The sequence below is a fragment of the Tetrao urogallus genome (assembly GCF_951394365.1).
Source record: "Tetrao urogallus genome assembly, chromosome: 21".
In the NCBI taxonomy this organism is placed as follows: Eukaryota; Metazoa; Chordata; class Aves; order Galliformes; family Phasianidae; genus Tetrao; species Tetrao urogallus.
The window spans coordinates 3324310-3338382 of record NC_136834.1 but is presented as its reverse complement, the minus strand read 5'-3'; the positions used below and the strand labels follow the sequence as shown (position 1 = coordinate 3338382).

General features: G+C 40.3%; 2 protein-coding genes across 2 annotated transcripts; one reads left to right on the top strand and one right to left on the bottom strand.

Annotated features, from left to right (window-relative positions):
• Positions 1 to 2945: 2945 nt before the first annotated feature.
• On the bottom strand, positions 2946 to 7852 carry LZIC (leucine zipper and CTNNBIP1 domain containing; the record flags this gene model as incomplete). The annotated part of the gene is made up of 6 exons (XM_079545360.1): positions 2946 to 3186; positions 4041 to 4122; positions 5834 to 5929; positions 6061 to 6159; positions 7122 to 7257; positions 7752 to 7852. The coding sequence occupies 6 exons, from the start codon at positions 7850 to 7852 to the stop codon at positions 3128 to 3130; spliced, it is 573 nt and encodes a 190-aa protein (XP_079401486.1). The 3' UTR covers positions 2946 to 3127.
• A 3252-nt stretch (positions 7853 to 11104) lies between these two features.
• Positions 11105 to 13678, top strand: NMNAT1 (nicotinamide nucleotide adenylyltransferase 1; the record flags this gene model as incomplete). Its single annotated transcript, XM_079545450.1, has 4 exons — positions 11105 to 11228; positions 11702 to 11885; positions 12549 to 12694; positions 13278 to 13678. The coding sequence occupies 4 exons, from the start codon at positions 11105 to 11107 to the stop codon at positions 13676 to 13678; spliced, it is 855 nt and encodes a 284-aa protein (XP_079401576.1).
• Positions 13679 to 14073: the final 395 nt, after the last annotated feature.

Sequence of the window (14073 nt, the reverse complement as noted above, 5' to 3'; positions counted from 1 at the left end):
CTCTAGGTTCACCCTATAGAGAAAGAAGATGAAACAAGGGATGTCATACACAGCCCAAAAGAATTCTGGGCAACTTTGCTGAATGTGTTTAAAGCTACTGAACTTCACAATTTTTATTTCAGAAGTAAAATGATAAACAAAAAACAAAGCACTTTTAATCTTCAAAGTAATGTATGATCAATGACAGCTTCACAGCACTTGATTGTCAAGTATCATAATCTGTGTTTTACTCTGGGAGGAAAAGATGCATAGAGAATAAGTGATCTGCCCGGGTCTAATGCTGAAACAAGGATGGAACTCAAACATCACAAGCTTGTACGTTAAACCACAAAAATCACACTTCCATCTAGAAGCTTTTCTTTTGTCACCAATTTTTATTTGAGCAAATGATTATTATAATAAATAGAACACTTTTTTTTCCAGCCCCTGGAGCAACATCAGATACACTGATGGAGGTACATCTCAGAATTATTTGGCTGTATCTTCAGCATAGCACACCAATTACCTTTCTACACCTCTGACATTCATTTAACCACTTCAAGCAGGTTACTTAAAGAACTATCTGCTAGGGCCAGCCAACATATAAATAGCCTCATACTGGCAACATCTTCCTGGTTAAATTACATTTATAGCCCAAACATCCCACCGGAAATAACCAGCCTCTGGGTTAGAGCTGTGCTTTCTGGAAGGGAGGTTTGACTGGGTAAACTGAATCTTTCAATTGTCTTTCCTCTGCCTCATCTTTGCCCACCTAAATCACAAGGGATCTTTTCAAGAGGAGAAGCAGCACAACATGAAGATGGTACTGAGTCAAAGATCAGTTTAATGGTAACTCTACAACTGCCTGCAGTATGGGAAGTTTGGGAAAAAAAAAAAAAAAAAAAAAAGCTGAAGTGTTTGCAAATCAATTTTAAAAGTTTTGTCTAGAAACGTACACCTCCCTGAAACTGCAAGGAAAGATTTCCATTTAATTGCACAGTAAACTTATTGTGATCTAGGGGATTGCTGAGAGATTCCATTTACATGCTAATGCTGCAAGCAGTTTGGGAGAGGGAAAAGAGTTACTTAGCACCAGTAATGAGCAGAAAAAAAAGAAGGCAGCTACAGTCCCCATGGACTGTTTTGTTTTTAATAACTTTAGACTGTCTAATAACACCTTTAATAAGCTGTTCTCAGCTATAAAGCTGCAGTCAGCCTTTGTCAGAGAAGATAATGCTGCCCCAGACAGGAAAACAATTCTGATATGATGCACAAAAGACCCCCATCTAAACAAAAGTTTCTTAAAAAACAGAAATGAGTAAACCATTAGTGCAAGAGGCAAATTATGCAGCCCATACTGCGCATTCTTTCACTTCTGAAAGACTAGATTTCAAAATGTTATCTATTTCAGCAAAAGTATTCTAAAACTCCCATTTTGCTGGTTTACTTTACTCCAGTCCTAACTTACAATTAGACAAACTTATTTACAATGTACTCACTCCCTGTAAATGCCATCTAAATTAAGACTGATCATATTAATTTTCTGTTTATAGTTCATGTTACCCACTTCTTCAAAGTGACAGACATTAACATTGCAGTGGGCCACTGAAATTTAAGACTTCATTCATTCCACTTGGAATGGAAAGTGAGAATGGCAGTTCTCACTGAGGCTCAGGGTCTTGCAGAAAAGCCTGTGATACTCACGCAGTAATTCCACTATATTAACTACAGGATTCCTCAGATCAGCAGGTCACCTTCATCCTTATAGATCCCATCTATGTCCTTTTCTCTAGCTACTGGTAGGGTAGAATAAGAAGGAGAACAAGTATGAAGCTCAACTAAGAAGCATCTTCTTGTTTTTCCTGATAAAATTAGATCAGTACCTGAATGTATGCCAAGGGTAAAGCAAACTTGAAATGCAAACTACAAAACCTAAAAAATCTGAGGCTTCCAGTGAGCTCAACTAATTCAGTACTAACAAGTATGGAATGACAACGTGAAGGTGCCAGTACAGCAAGAAAAAGATACAAAAGATATTTCATACTGATTTCACAAAGAAATATGAAACATAATTTCTCAAAAAGTCAAACAGATCTAAAGTCCCAAGTAGTATTCTCCACAATCAGAGCTAAACATGTGACCAGATTTTAAATCCTCCTACGCTCTGAAATGATTCAGGGTTTTAACCTCCCTGTGGAGGCACTGACCTTCCCCTCTGCACAGCAGCACCACCTGGTAATTAGACAGCTACACTTGCACCAATTATGTAATGAGACCTTTCTCCCCTTTTTTTTTTTTTAAACTTGTTTCTACTTCGTTTCTATTCTGTGCTACCTCAGAAATCCTGGGAAATAACGGTAGCACGCAGTTCTATACCCAGAGCTCAAGTAAGAGGTCAACAGAAAGGGCTTTCTCATTGCCATTTCCTAGCAATGCCCTGTCATTTCAATACACGAGGTTAAATTACTCCAGAAGTCTCCCCACAGGGCTTCCATTGTTTGTCAATCAGGGCCGGGACACAATGGCACTCATTCATGTGCACAGCAAACAAGTAGACGAGGGCCAACCATCAGCATACAGTCTCATTTTGGTTCTTCTGCAAACAGTTTGTAGAAAGATGGCATTTCAAATAAACCACGTCAAATTTTCAAATATGCAAATTCCTAGCGTATAATACTTAGTAGGGAGCCTGAATGAAATTTAAGAGTTTGAGAGCCATTACAATAATCACCCCCAAAACAACTTACTCTTTAGGATTGCTCCTGAAAAAGATTGCCTGTTGCAACAATATGCAAAAAGAGTATGTTTTAATAGTTAGAGAAATACACTTTCAGAAAAGTTGAAAATAGCTGATTCTTTTCAAAGGCAGTCATAAGAAGGTTTTGTTTTCAGAGTACCACTTAGTGTTTAACCTCAGAACTTATGTTACTGAGGGGTACACAGACACCAATGTTCCAAAGTGCACTTTAAGGCTGCTTACTTCGTATCTTCTGCTTAAGAACCCAAGAGGCTTAAGGTTTGGTGATGGGCTGTTAGTTTTTTGCAACATCTTAAAAATAGAAAAAAAAAAAAACTATTACAATATGACCAAAGTCCAATTCTGCTGACAACAGGAGAGACTCAAGTCTCACAGGTCTCACACACCTCTTCATTGCTTTGCCTTCTCTACTTCAAAGTTTGCTAGAGCGAAGACTTTGTCTCCTGATCCTTTGAGAGGAAAAAAACATTTCTATTAGTATTAGTAGAAATTGTATTTTAGAGAATTTCCTTATAAACAAATAAAGCAAAACATCCAAGATCAAAAGAAATCAAACCTACATTTTGAAAACTGGAACACCTGAGCTCGTTTAAAGAAAAAAAAAAAAGGAGACATGCAGGATGTGACAGGTCTGAAGCTAGCTATGCAGAGAGCTTCTAATGAAGTACCCTTCTGAACAAAGGGATTCCCACCTTGCCTGCACTCTCAGAAAGAAGAGTTACTGAGAGTTAGGTCAGAAAACCAGTTCATTTGTACCCTGATCTACTCTGGCACATTCCTGCCAGTTGTAGTTCTTTCATCACAGCTCTAACTGTACTAATAGAATGAACTGCCATGCTTATTTAATGTATAATGTAAGTGAACTTTTGGTCTTGTCAACATGATTAGAGTTATGACAATCACAGCAAGAAGAGTGCTTTAAACTATATTTTGACAGTGTGCCAGTAACTGCAGAATTCTCTGCATCAAGTAGAGAAAAAGGCTCTCCTGAAGAGTAATTAAAAGTATTGTTTAACTCTAAGAGTGATATTGTTTGCTTGAGAGAGAGCATTTAAGCCTTCAGCATTAGGGAAACATTCAGCATTCTATGGCCAGTTGTTACTTGGTTTATCTGCTGCATAGCTGTTCCCTCATTGACAATGTATCACTGTTTCATTGTTAATAAAATAGAAAAATGTACACCAAAAATTATTGGCATCAATCTTTTGCTTGTATTTTCCTTTCCACAGAGAATCACTGGCATTTGTATCTGTTGCTGTTCAAAGAGGCAATGCAGTCAGGATTTATGAGAATGAAAACTCACCGAGGTCAGAGGAGACTTTCTCAAACTGGCTCAGGGCTGCACCTGCATTTGCTGACAAGAAGGTTTCATCCTCTTGTGTCAGCTAAATGAAAAAAAGGCCATAACTGTGAACTTTCTATCTTACCTGTGCATATTCCCACCATCTATAAATATGAAATACAACAGATTACAGGAGCTATCAACTTGCAGCTTCATCTAACAGTAAAAGCCAAAGTAAAAATGCAAGCTTCTGTCCCTACCACTGAATTTCTTCCTCAACACTGTCTGTCAGCCACACAAGGGCAGCATACACATAGCACTAAGTCTCAGGAGCTCCAGCGATCATTTTGGATTAAATGGTCACCCTGCACCTCTGTACCACAACTATGCAAAGGCTGTTAATTACTTTTGTTGTCACGTGGTCCATACAGAAATGAGTTAAGATCTTAAGATCTTTGTATCACCCACCAGTGAGAGCAAAAACAGCTGCTGCCAGCTTTGACCACATTAACAGTCAATGACCTAGAAAATGGTCTGTTCCTCACAGCCTGTGAACCATCAGTGACATTTACACATGTAGATTCTGCTTTTATGTTTATGCTCTGATGTCTTGGTGACAGACGCCCATAAAATATTTATAATAATGAAGCAATAATCTACATCTGGAAGGTGCAGATATTCTGTGTTAAAATTTGCTCATTTGAATAGCCTCAGATCAATATTCTGACTAAATTAAAGCAGAATTAAACATGTAAAGCTATTCATTGTGTTTATATCAGTTTCATACTTAAGAATAGAGGCCACAGTAGACCACCAGGTGAGAACTGGGGAAAAAGTATTAGTTTCCTACTTCAGCTATGTTTTGTAAGCAGGCATCTAACTACTACACATTTAGCACTACACTGCAGATAAACATGTATCTATCAACTATTTTTTTTTTTAAAACCTTCAGAACAGAACTGTTACTATAGGCAGTCCTGCATGAAATAGACTACTGACCATTTTAAGAGATAAGGAGGCTGTCAAAGCATAACATAGAGGCTTGTGTGAGGTGGCCCAAGGAACTCACAACAGGAGGGTTACATATCTTCATATATTTTAGGTAGCAGTTTTAGTTAGCCTTTCTAATTATTGCCAATTTTTTTTTTCTTCTGACAGTCTAGCAATAAAAATATTCATAGTGAAAACATTTGCTAATGCACTCCCTTGATCTCTTCCATTACATTTCCTCACTAGGAAAATATAGCAGAGATATCAGCAACCCATTTTCTTCATATACCTTCAACAAGAAGAAACAACTTCTCTTCCTCCCTCTAGTGGTAAAAGAAAAACAAACCACAATCAAGAAACGAAAAACAACCTGGGATTGTTCTGCACACTGATGTACTTACTGGGGGAACACAAGGTTTACCACCTATTTCTCAAAGTTATTTATCTTACACCAAGAAATAGGTATTATAAATAATACAGAGTTAAGTTAGAGCTTAAAGCATGTCAGGAGTCTTAGCTCCTCCCAGGTTGATAGGAGGCAGTTAGCTAATAACAACTTGTATTGCTGCTTCCTGATGTATTGGCACCTTGCACCAGCTTCTGTGCGATCCACTCACGTGGCCTGACAATGACAGCTTCTTAAACTTGTCTCATATAAATGCATGATACTATTTGATATATGTTTAGTACAAGTGCTTCAGGGCGGTTACTGCCACACTTGATGATCATTAAGAAAGTTATAATTTCTTATTTTAGCTCTTTAAAATCAATCTGCAGTATATAAACCAGCTATTCACCAGCTAGCTATCAAACCAACACTTTACCTTCTCACCGAGCTTCCTGAGGGCAGTGAGGATTTCAACTTTCTGTTGTGTGTACAGGTCTCGTCCCAACTTCCCCACCATTAGGTCTCGGTCCATCTGTACACCAAGGGAAAAAGAAGTCAAAATACTTTAAGCTTCCCAGTAATTCCAATCTCTTCTTGCAAACATTACAAATTGAAGCATCTAGTTCAAATGAACAGTTTTTACAGTAAAACAGAAGCAGTCACCTCTGCCAACCTTGTCCTCAATTGCCTTGGTTGTTTCTTTGCAAACATTCTAATTACTTCTGGAGTTTTAAATGCTTGGCTGATGGCTGCCTGTATTGCCTGCAGGGAAAAGAAGAAAAATGACCAGAACTAATAGCAATCATAATCTACAACTGCATGAGAAGATTAATGAAGGCTGGAAAGCATCATTAATATCCTCTGAATCATTTGATAAGAGAGCTTTTCTTTGTTTGTATAACCATAGAACTGAGATGAAAAAAACAAAACATTTGTGCAGGGTTTTAAAAAGTCCACTAATTGGTGCAATCATTCTGAGAAAAGGATATGAAACTTATAATTAGAATCTAGGTCTTAATTAAATTCCAACATCTTCCTGATATTAACATAACACACGTGGATGTGCTACTCTATCTTTAGCAGTTTTAATGCCCACACTGATGACTACAGCTCTTCCAAGGGTAAGCAGAATGTAATTGATGGTGCCAATCTCCTGCCATTCAAACTCCACTGGGGAGTATCAGAGCTGTTATATTAAATCTCACCACATGTTTGGACAAACCATGATGTCTCTGGAAACAAAAACTTAAAACATCTGGCTCAGAAGAAACGAATCATGCTTTCATTAAACACTTGAAAAGACAAAATGGATCAGAAGTTTGCAAGTCAGAATAAAAAAGATCACAAAGGAACTTAAATTAGAGTCACTTCTACAGCCTTTGCATTTGGACTCTGAAACACAAACCAGTAACATGAGCACAGGGAAATGTTATCTTCACCCTTAGCAAATAGGCACGAACTCTCCACATACCCAAAGTCCTGGATTTTCCTTCACATCTTTTATATTATTAAATACACATATATTATATATATATAATGTTTTTCTAATATTCAGGCCTTGCTGTTTCCCATGTTTTTTCCTCTCCAATAGTAGATTTCCCACATGCCTGTCTAGATATTACAGAAGACCATCTATATCTACTGTTTCACTGAGTCCAGACAGAATTCAGCCTCGTTTTAGGTAACACACAGGGTAGGCAGATCTGAATGAGAATCAGACTCACCAGTTGCATGCCGCTGAGCTCATCCACCAACGTCATATCTCCAGACATAATCTTCTTCAGTGAGTCATTGATCTCACTCAGCTGTTCTAGAGTTTCTTTCTTGGTTTCTTCATACTCATCTGCATCTAGCTCCTCTCTAAAGAGGTTCCAATGAATCATGTTAATTCATAGAATTAAATCTGAGTTGTAACATGGAGACAACGACATGAGGATGCACCATGAAGCACGCTTCCTCATACATAAAAATTCACAACCAAAGCATCTGTAATCGTAAGACAAAGCAACAGGAACACAAAAGTAACTGCTATTAAAAAAGCATAAAAGTAAAAAAATCCCACTGAAATACAACATTTCAAAGATAACATTAATGATTATTTTTGCCCCAGTGTCCTGGTTTCAGCTGGAACAGAGTTGATTTTCTTCATAGTTTGGTACGATGCTTTTCCACAAGGCAACAGAATGACCTCAATAAAAAGATTTGTTAAAGTCACTTTATCTACCTGACACCTTATCATAATTAGAAAAACAGAATCACTACAAAACACAAACCTAATGCTTATGAAAGGTCTCATCTGCCAACAATTTCAGAAAAAAATTAACCTTTAAGAGGAAAGCATCCACTATTATTACCTGCATTCCTCCAGATCTTGAAGCTGCTGCATTAGCCTGTCCAACTGCTCTTCCAAGTTTTGTTTCAGTTTACTGGTCTCTGTTGTTCCTCTTGAAGCCATTTTCAAGTTTCATATGAAAATTTTAAGTTGTCACATAACAATCCTAGAAAAAAATAGTACTTTATGGCTGTGGATCAACAGCTTGAAATGGGTTTTAAAACGATTCCAGTATCAACATATAATACCTCAATGATGGAATATCTAGTAAAAGCACTTTGAGACACCAACAACAGAAATACAGAAATGTTAGGCTGTTGGTTTGTTTGGTTATTTTTTTGTAGAAAAAGTCATACTCCAGATAATAACTCAAACAACCATTGCACATGGAAACATTTGTGAAACCAATCACCAAATACTGATATCCTCATGTCCTTTAGACACAACAACAGGCTCGTACTAAATCTTTCAGGTTGGAGAAGACCCTTAAGATCATCATGTCCAACCACCAATCTGATACTACTTCATCCACCAGAAATCCATGCCCCTAAGCCTCCTGTCCATACATCTCTTGAAAACCTCTGTGGTGTGTGACTCTGCATTGCCCTGGGCAGCCGGCTCCAGCACCTAACCACCCTTATCCTTCCTGGTGTCACTAAACCTCCCCTGGTGCGACTGGAGGCCGTCACTTCACATCCCAGAAGTACTATTCAACCTCTTCATCTTCTCTTCAACTGCCCCTCGGGGAACGATTCAAGAAACAGCAACCCAGACTGAGCTTCCTGAAGCGCGCAAACACCTTAAATAAAATCGTCACCCGTAGAAAACTAGAGCGCTGCAGGGGAAATTCCTGCTTTCTCGGCTGTTCAATAGGCCGCAGCAGACGACCCAAACGGCACGCTCGGCAACGCCTCGCTTCCAGCCCGGCCGAGCAGCACGTTCTTCGCTTAGCAGCTGCTGCTCGCGCAAACCGCACGAGGAAACACGATCCTTCCGCTGTTACGGCACGGCCGAGAAAACGGAAGGGCTGGGGGAGGAGACACGAACGGACGGAACAGAAGCGCATCCCGCCTCTCGCCGCCTGAGGCCCGTCTACAGGTCGCCTCTCCCTCAACGCTCCGCCGGTGCCGGAGATAGGGAAGCGCCGGCCCAGCACGCGGCCTTCAAGCTCGGCTCGGCTCGGCTCGGCTCGGCCCGGCCCACCGCGCACCGTCAGTCCCGCAGCCTCACCTGGGGCAGGCCGGCCCTGCCGGGACAGCGGGGAAAGGCGCCGCGGCGGAGCGGCTTCCGGCGCGCCCGGCCAATCGGAGTGCGGCGCGGCGCGGCCCGAGGGCGCGGGGCTGACGGGGTGAGGCCGGGCCGGGAGGAGCTGCGCCGGGGCCGCGCTTTGGCAGCCTTCGCTGTCGTGGGAGGAGACTGCGGGGACGGAGCCGCAGCCGGCGTGCCTAGTAAAAAGTTAACGCAAACGGAGACCGATATTCTGTAAGTATGTAAACGTGCTCAATAAACGAACGTTTGCCTCTAAAATACAAAAATAGGCCAAGGTGTGACCACCGCTGCCTGCTCATCCTTGGATGGAAACGGGTTTCAGAGCTGGGCCGAGATCTGCCGTGGGCATGGCCTGGATTGCAGTGCGGTGCAGCTAAGTACCGTCAGGGCTGTGAGCAGCACAGCTATTAGCGGTGGCATCCCGTATGAGCACGGTGGGCCTATAAACACGTACGGACAGGATCGTGTGCATCACAGAACATCTCTTCCTCCTTATGAAGAAGGAAACAGTCTAGGCTGTCCTATGCTTACTTGAAAATGGACTGACAGCAGCTGTGCTTCGTTTCTTCTTGAGTCTCTACAGAGAGGCACCAACATTGAGTACTTGGCATGAGGGAATATTGCCAGCAGTCACACCCAGCTGTTCATTTTGCCATAGCGCATGCACACAGAGCTCTTCCCAAAGTCAGAGCTGCACCAAGGTCACTTCATGCAGAGCAGATCCCAGCTGTGAAGGTGCTGTGCAGGTTCTGTGGATGACAAAGCAGCAGTGGGAGTCACAACAATACCTCTGTCCTCGGCTCTGTTCTCCACAACAACCGCATGGCTTTTTTCTGTGCAAATAGTCTTCAAAAGAGCGTGCCAGTGCAGATGAGGAAACAGCATGTGCAAGTGGTTACACTGCTATCATCAGTGCAGACACACAAGGTGACTGTGTGTGAATTAATAGCTACCTGCTTCTAAGGAGACATTAGAACACCAGAGAAGTCACGATACATTTCCATCCTGAAATCTTCCATTATTTTTGCCCTTGCTCTCTTCTTCTTTTTTTTTTTTTTTAAACAGTTTTTCCAGTTTGCAGGAGTCACTTTCTTTACAAAGGGAGACCTTTCTGCATTACAAAGACAAGTTCAGCTCCTTCCTTGCCTGTTCTCATGGTAATTCTTGTAGCTGATGCTAGACTCTATTCCTACTTACATTGAGCCCTACAAACGCTGAACTACTCAGCAGCAATAAGGAATATTTTAAAAGTCTGTGAAACTCCTGAAAGCATAGAGAAGTCCTAAAACTTGCAAAATGTACCTCATAACATGCCTTGCAAGAATTCCTTCTATTCATGGGCTTTTTGAAGTTAGGAGACAGAAGCTGTTTGAAGATTTAGCTGTGATGAGATCTCAACACTGTGGGGGCAGTGAGCATCTCTGCCTCTTTGTAAAGGAGGCTGAATGTGAGGCTGACCTTGGGATTTTTCCAGGCATTGATATTACTGTAGAAATAAAAGTAAGCTATTCATCACTCAACACAGACGCCTCTAACATCTCACAAACAGCAACAGCAGGAGGACAGCACATAATATATTCCAGTTTTCATTTGCTTGCCCTGCAGTTGGGGGCTTTAATGATGTAATTAATGATGTAATGATTTGTTTGTTGTGTTGCTATTTTTTGTGAGCTGTCCATTGTCACTGAGCTTCCTGAAAATGCCTCCTCCTCTTGCATGTAGGAGGGACACACAACTGCTAAGATAACATATAAGGCAAATCCAGCTTCACGCATCTATAACTTTTGTTTTCCTCCTAGCATGCTCATTTCTGTCAATATCCCTTACTTCTGAACTGCAACAGAAAAATTATTTCTCCAATGTGAAGTCACTGTTGTCACATCATTCTACTCAGGGATTGGCAGAAAGAAAGGTGAGCCTAATCTGTTAAAAGATGGATAACGTGGTATCACATGAGCCATCACAGGCCAGATACTAACAGAAGGAAAACAGTCTTCAGTTTGATCTTTAAATCATCTTCACATGAGTAGAAATAACCACTTTGTAATCTCCTTGCAGTAACCAGGCTGGTAACTAGAACCAACCTTCTGCACTTGGCCACGAGGAATGGCAATGGAAGATCCCGACAGGAAGACAGAAGTAGTGCTGCTGGCCTGTGGGTCCTTCAATCCCATTACCAACATGCATCTGAGGCTATTTGAGCTGGCTAAAGACTATCTCCATGAGACAGGTAGGATGGTAATTTATATCATTTAAAACAGCTCTCTATTGAGATACTTACACAGCTATTTTTGGAAAACTAAGTATTGAAGCTACTGAGCGTACGTCATTCCTACTAAATGCTGTAGGCTAAATACATAAATGAACATTCTCATGTGTTTGCTGCCTTTTACTAGTTGTAATGAGCTAGGGCACAGGTTCTTTGATTTTTCTTTCTGAAATTAGAAAGGCACAAGTAGATGTCATTAAATATATATTTCCAACATTTCTTACTAAATATTTAATTGTGCCACCTCATACAGTGGCAGAAATATACAGTACTTTTCCACTGGGCTGCTTATAGGATCTGTTACTGGTGTTCTGAGGGACTACAGTGAATAATGGGTGTGTAATGCTGTACATACAATACTCTGGAAATAACATCTGCTCAAGCACTTTCTGTGTTCTTGTGTGATAGGATGATGTGTTTTTTTTCCCCAACAGGAAAATACAAAGTAATCAAAGGAATAATTTCACCAGTAGGTGATGCATATAAGAAGAAGGGTCTGATCAGTGCTGATCACCGAGTAACTATGGCAAAATTAGCCACCAGTAACTCAGATTGGGTGGAAGTTGATGACTGGGAAAGCAGCCAGAGTGAGTGGCTGGAAACAGTGAAAGTTTTAAGGTACTTTTCTGCAAATCCTAAAAATCTTAAGAACCAACAGAAGGACAAGGAATGCTGTTAGCTGTAGATGTTAGAATGATAGCAGGCTAACCCCAAACCACACTGAATAGACTCAATGAAGTAGAAAGTACTACTTATATAAGTATTGTAAACAAAGGATTGCACCATTAGTCCAATAGATACACAAAAGGAGCCCATGAACAATTTGTATGTTTATATGTATTTTCTTAGGATCTATTCAGTTTTTGTGCTGAAAATATATTCCTGAGGAAAGAAAGGAGACTAGAATAGGGTATACATAAACTATGCAAGTTTCTCTCACTTGAGTTTGTGTTACACTGCCCATTTGTGTATGTAAAAGCTGGCACTAGGATCATTTACAGTAATATTTTCTTACATTTTACTTTTTTAGTCATTGTTCACCGAGGTTCTTCTTAAAATGAACTTCAGTTTAAATAAAGCCTGCACTCATTGCTCTGACATCTTTACACTTGCACCATCTTACAAGCCAGCTCTCACAACTCCCTCTTCCAGCAGCTCCCTTCTTGGATGGGTTTTCTGTGCAGGTGCTACAAGAGGAAGTGGTGAAAGGTCATTTAGTAGGCTCTATTTAGAATACTCTTCCCTTTATTCTTCTGTATCTGAAATACCTCCATTTTGCAGGCACCATCATGAAAAGCTTTCATCCCCTGATGCTACCATTAGTCTGCAGAATGCTTTACCTTTAACAAAGCCAGGACGGAAGAGGAAACAAGAACCAAATAGGCATGACCCCATTAAGAAGAAAAATCAGAGTCCAGATGGAAAAAGTTAAGTCTGTTTGCAAATTAAATGCTTAACAGTAGTTGCTATTTCAAGGGAACCGTGCAGATGAGTAACTTCTTTCCATGCTAGTTCTAGTTGTTGATTTCACTGAAGGTTATTCACCAAGATCCCATAGATGCAGCAGTAGGCTTTGTAACAAGACTGTAAGAGTAAAATATACCAGACATAAAAAAAAATATTCAAGTTAGTAGAAATTTAGCTGAAAAAAGCCAGAGCTATCCATTTCTTCTATACAACTTTGCTATACTCCAACCACAGCTAGAATTTTGGAACATAAACTATAAATGATTCAAGAAAGAAAGGAAAATAGTAAACCTCAAAATTCAGGATCTGGGTACAGGGTCATTTTATGGGCTTCTGTAACCTTTTTCTTTTCTGCTCAGAAAAATTATATATTAAAAGGTACTAGCTGTAAGTTATATGCTCTGAATCTTTTTTATTTCATTCCATTGTCTCATCTTAACCAAGACAAGAGAGGTAACCTAGATATTAAATGTCCCCATCACATTAGCTAACATCTGGCTACCTAAAGCACAGCCTGTTTCTTACTTATTTCTCTGCCTTAAGATGTCCCACAGGTGAAACTGCTTTGTGGAAGCGACGTGCTGGAATCCTTTGGGATCCCCAATCTGTGGAAGTTGGAAGACATCACTGAAATTATGCAAAATTATGGCCTTGTATGCATCAGTAGGGCTGGGAACAGCATTCAGAAATTCATCTATGAATCTGATATTTTGTGGAAATACAAGAACAACATTCATCTCGTGGAAGAATGGATCACAAATGACATTTCCTCCACCAAAATCAGGAGAGCACTGCGGAGAGGACAGAGCATTCGTTACCTGGTGCCTGATGTGGTGCGGGCATACATAGAGAAAAACGATCTGTACAGCCTAGAGAGCGAAGACAGGAATGCTGGGGTTACCTTGGCTCCTTTACAGAAAAATGCAAGTGATTCTAAGAACTAGCAGGCACTTCACAGATAATTTGCTTTCTGGTGTGAAAAGATAATAGTCCAGTACATGAAGATGGGTTTTTTTTTGTCAGCAAGCAAATTCTACAGCTTCAGTAGATGTGCAGCTGCTGACAAGGTTTGGTTTGTTTAACATGGGGGCCTATATATTCTTCAATTTATAAAATCCAGTAATAAGATTTTCACATCTAGACAGACTGTCACGGTTCAGTGAACTAAATACAAGAATTTACCGTAGTGTACGAGAATTACAAATATGAACAAAGCAAATGAAAGTGTTCTGATTTAGCTCAGACTACTCTGACTGCTATTTATGAAATAGGAACACAAATAACTCAGCGTTATAAGTAGCAAAGTCATCTTACTTGAAACACACCACTTCTGAGGGTA